Source organism: Buceros rhinoceros, unplaced genomic scaffold (assembly GCF_000710305.1).
Source record: "Buceros rhinoceros silvestris isolate BGI_N320 unplaced genomic scaffold, ASM71030v1 scaffold18521, whole genome shotgun sequence".
Classification (NCBI taxonomy): Eukaryota; Metazoa; Chordata; class Aves; order Bucerotiformes; family Bucerotidae; genus Buceros; species Buceros rhinoceros.
In genome coordinates this window covers 30,685-34,742 of record NW_010396165.1, presented here as the reverse complement: position 1 = coordinate 34,742, position 4,058 = coordinate 30,685, and the positions used below count along the sequence as shown (strand labels likewise).

The 4,058-nt window shown below is 55.5% G+C and overlaps 1 protein-coding gene across 1 annotated transcript in view; it reads left to right on the top strand.

The window, feature by feature from the left end:
* Positions 1–4,058, top strand: part of NCOR2 (nuclear receptor corepressor 2) — a gene marked incomplete at its 3' end in the record, with an annotated part of 47,973 nt that overhangs the window by 14,871 nt on the left and 29,044 nt on the right. Inside the window, exons 5-6 of the mRNA XM_010145827.1 lie at positions 327–447; positions 1,474–1,519. Coding sequence (XP_010144129.1) covers positions 327–447; positions 1,474–1,519 — 167 coding nt within the window. The remainder of the gene's footprint in view (positions 1–326; positions 448–1,473; positions 1,520–4,058) is intronic.

Here is a 4,058-nt window from a genome sequence, read left to right as displayed (position 1 = left end):
GTGCTTTGGTCAGCACGGCAGATTTTCCGGCTGAGCAGCCTCCTGTTGGACAAGTGTCCTCATGGTGGCTGCTGAGATCTTTGGAGTGGTAGTTGCCATCTAAACAGGTTTGGGGCCAGGGTGGCAGCTTGCAGGGCTGAAAGCCCAAGTCACGATGTGCTCAAGAGCCCAGACTGCCAGCAGCAAGCAGTGGTCCATCACACTCCTCTCTGATGAAGAGGGTGTTCTCTAGGCTCGGTAGCGTGAAACAGAGGGGTGCAGGGCAGCGATGGGATGTGGAGCTTGTCCTTGGCATTGCCCGGTTGACATGCGTGTTTTGTGTCCAGGTTGCTGTCCCCCCGGCCCAGCCTGCTCAACGCCGCCAGCGATGCCAGGCTGAACTCCTCGCCACAGAAGCCGCTGGACCTGAAGCAGCTGAAGCAGCGTGCTGCTGCCATCCCTCCCATTGTGAGTACCCCACCAGAAAGCATGGCGCTCATGGGTGCCTCCTGAGTGCTCTTCCACCCTGCAGGGTGGTGAGGATGTGGTCATCTCTGCAGACAGCCGAGCTCGTGGTCCGCAGAGAGCCGTGCCCAGGCAGTGCGAGCCCCCCAGCGGGGAAGGTGCTCTCCGTGCAGAGCGTGTTCCCAGCTGCTGGAGCTGCTCTGCCAGCAACATTTGGATGTCCCTTGAGCGCTCCTATCAGAAAGTCGTGGGAGGTCTGGACAGAAAAAGCTTCTTGTTGCCACATGACTGCTGCCTCCATTGCTTTAAAAAGCAAGTGGGCACCTTCCCAGCCCTGCGCTTCTCCTCATCTCATGTGCTTGAAGGATACCACATGAGAAGCATTTCTGCTCCTCCTCATCTAGAAGCTCTGCTTGGTCCCTCATTTTGGCTGCCCAGTAGCCATGTACTGAAAGAACATGTGTTCTCTGAAGCTGGTGGTTCCTCCTGGTGTAGCGGCTCGGGCTGTGACAGCACCCTGGTATCGCCAGGGTCAACACCAGAGGAGCAGCAGCCTGGGGTGGGCAGGGAGGAGATCCCTGCTTCGGGGGGCTGAGTACGCAGGGAGGACCCGTTCCTGATGCTCTTCCAGTTTTCCAGGCTACAGCTTTAAGATGTGGCTGTAATGTAACTTCTGACAAAAGCTACAAGCTCTTAACTCTAGATCAGAGGTTTTAAACAAGGGGGTTCTGTGACTCTCCAGCAGTGTCACCAGCCCAGAGCTGACACTCTTTGTTGTGGGCTTTGTTGATCTCCTGTGGCTGGTGACCTGTGGAGCCCTGTTTGGGCTGGTAAGACTTGCAGTGATAGCATGAGGTAGGTGCTTCTCCTCTTGATGTCTCCAAGACTGTTATGGTTGTCAACAGCACGTGACAAGTGTCACCAATTCTTACGGCTTTGCAGATTTCCGAAGGGTTATCGGAGGGGATATTGCAGAGTGGAAGTGTGAAGCCTCAGGTGCCTCCCCATGCCTTGGCCCTCTACCAGCAGCAGATCACGAAAGCCCACGAGTCTGCCCGCGAGGACATGGCCCCGAGCAAGCTACCGCAGTCCCAGCAGCAGCAGCAGGCCGAGAAGGAGCAGCAGCAGCCAAGCAGCAGTCCCAGGGGGAAGAGCAGGAGCCCCGCTGTCGGAGACAAGGAAGGTGAGGGGTGCGCACGCGTCGGTGCCGGTTTATCTGTGCAGAAATGCCCGGTGTGTGCAGCCGTACGCAGCCGGCAGCTTTCCTCCTTTAGGGGAAAGCTTGCTGCAGCCCTTGAAAGCTCTTTAATAGCATCTTGCAGCAGGACGAGAGAGGCATGGCTAATTTCCCGTGTTCATTAGACAGTACATCATGTCTCATTGAGCCTGCAGCAAACGCAGGGCCGGTGTTGAGCGCTGAGGAGGTGAAGATTGCCTTTATTAGCGTCCCTGCCATTCGCTTGAGAGCAGAGGGGCCTGGAGGCCTGCCAGGGCTCCGGGTACAATGGCTCTTTTCTACCTTGCTGGCTTTCTATAAAGAATGCTTTTAATGCTCAGCGGGGACCATTATTTCATTTAAAATCAATGCTAATACTGTGACTCGGAGTCCAAAGGTTCCTGTAAAGATTCCCAGTGCTTTCTCCCCGGAATAGCTCTGATGTGGTTTGGCTGCCTAATGAGCAATTCAGAGTTTCCCACCGTAGAGCATCTGAAGCATTATTAGCGTGAGCACCTGGGGATCAAGGTTAAGGAGAGACGGGAAGTCCTGATGAGACCATCCTCTAAATGTGTTTTTAATCTGAGTGTCAGAGGCTGTTGCAGTTCAGAGTCTGTGTCCCTGCCCCTCGTAGCCAGCCTGCGGTTCAGTGGCATGTGAAGAGGAGACGCTGTCACCAGCGGGGTGATCAGAGGAGCAAGGAAGTTGGGCTGGGTGGGTGCGGTGTCCCCCCAGTGCTGGATCCTGCACGAGAACGGGTGCAGCTGCAAAATCTACCTGCTTATGCGTGGAGATGGAGGTGGGTAAGACTCCACTGACAAGGCAGATCTGCACTGGAGCTGGCCTGTGGTCTTTGCTGGAAAATCGCTGCACTAGTTCACCCTCCGGCAGCCAGGATCTTAGCAGCCTGCTCTGTGGTGACCATGCCCAGGTCTTTATTCTTCAAGCTGTCATGTCCCTCTGGACAAAACGACATGCTTGCAAGAAGAGTCGTTTGCTGGCACTTGGCCCAATTTTTGTTAAACAATAAATAGCGCTGTGTGTGATCACACCTCCAGGATGTTTTGCATATAAGCAAGGAAGGCGACTGCTCACCTTGAAAGAAAGGGAGTTCCCCCAGGTCATGGTGTTGCCACCCATGAAGTCCATCTCCAGCTGATCTCATACTGTTGTGCTGGTGATTGCTGCCCAGGTGGAACGATTCCCCTCCAGCTCTTCCCTCCCAGCAGCAGCTAATCAGGTTTGATCTACTCCTGTGCAGATCTGGTCTTGCACAGCTCAGCTTCCTGGTGAGCCAGGTACCATAGCCAACACTGGAGCCCAGAGCTCTGCGTCACTGGTGTCCCAGTGCTGCAGCTGCTGGCTGTAGGAGGATGAGGAGATGAGGCAGATCTGTGTGTGTCAGGTGCAAGGCAGGTTTGAGGGGTTGGTGGCTAACCATGCTGTTCTGTGACCTGTTGTCACCATTATTAAATGCAAGAGCCTGATACCTGGCTGGGTTTTCCTATGGCTTTGTTCTCTGCAAAGCACCGATGATATGAAGCACTTTATTCTCTCCTCTCACACCTCTGTGGTGCTCTGAATCTTCCATATTAATGAAACTAATTACTCCGCCCTGTACCCCTGCAAACATCGCAGCAGGTCTCGGGCTCTGGCTGTGCCATGTCCAGACCCTGCGTGGCTGTGCCTGGGTACCCCGGTGGGGCCGGGTTGCACATGGACCCTGGGGAATCATAGGCTGGGCTTCTCTTCGTGATGGGAATGCATCTCCCGTTTGAAAACTAGCAGACTTGGGATCAGTCACCTCGAGGGGAGAAATCCAGTCCCCCAAAGCCCTGGTTTCAGTCAGGTATGGACTCTGGTGGCAGCTCAGCACTGTCTATGCCTCTTGGACCACAGCCTAGCTGTGGATCAGGGGTTAGAGGGGAGATAGTCCACACAAATCTGTGTGTGTCCCTTCACTCTCCTGCTCTCCAAGGCATCCCAGTGAAGTGGAAACTGTCCAGACTGCAGACATCATGTTGCCGCACCGCCTCTACATGGGACCCGGGTTAACTGGGAGAGCCCAGCACAGCCTGCAGAGCCTTCAGGAGAGCAGCCCCATGCCGCCCACGAGCGAGGGGCCAGCTCTGCTGGAGCAGGTACTCCAGTTCCTCCCCCACTCGATAAGAGAGCTTGAACTCCTGTAACCACTCCAGAGATCAACATCCTTCTCACCGCTCTGGATCCGCTTCAAAGCCAAGTCTTGTACACATCCTGTGGGCGTAGCTGGGTGTGGCTGCGGCCCCGGGGGAGCCGTACCTTCCCGAGCGCTGCCCTCTCCTCCCCTGCCTTCCAAGATGAGCTGCTAATCATGGGGCTGGGCAGAGGCAGGCAGCCCTGCCTGGATCTCCCTGAC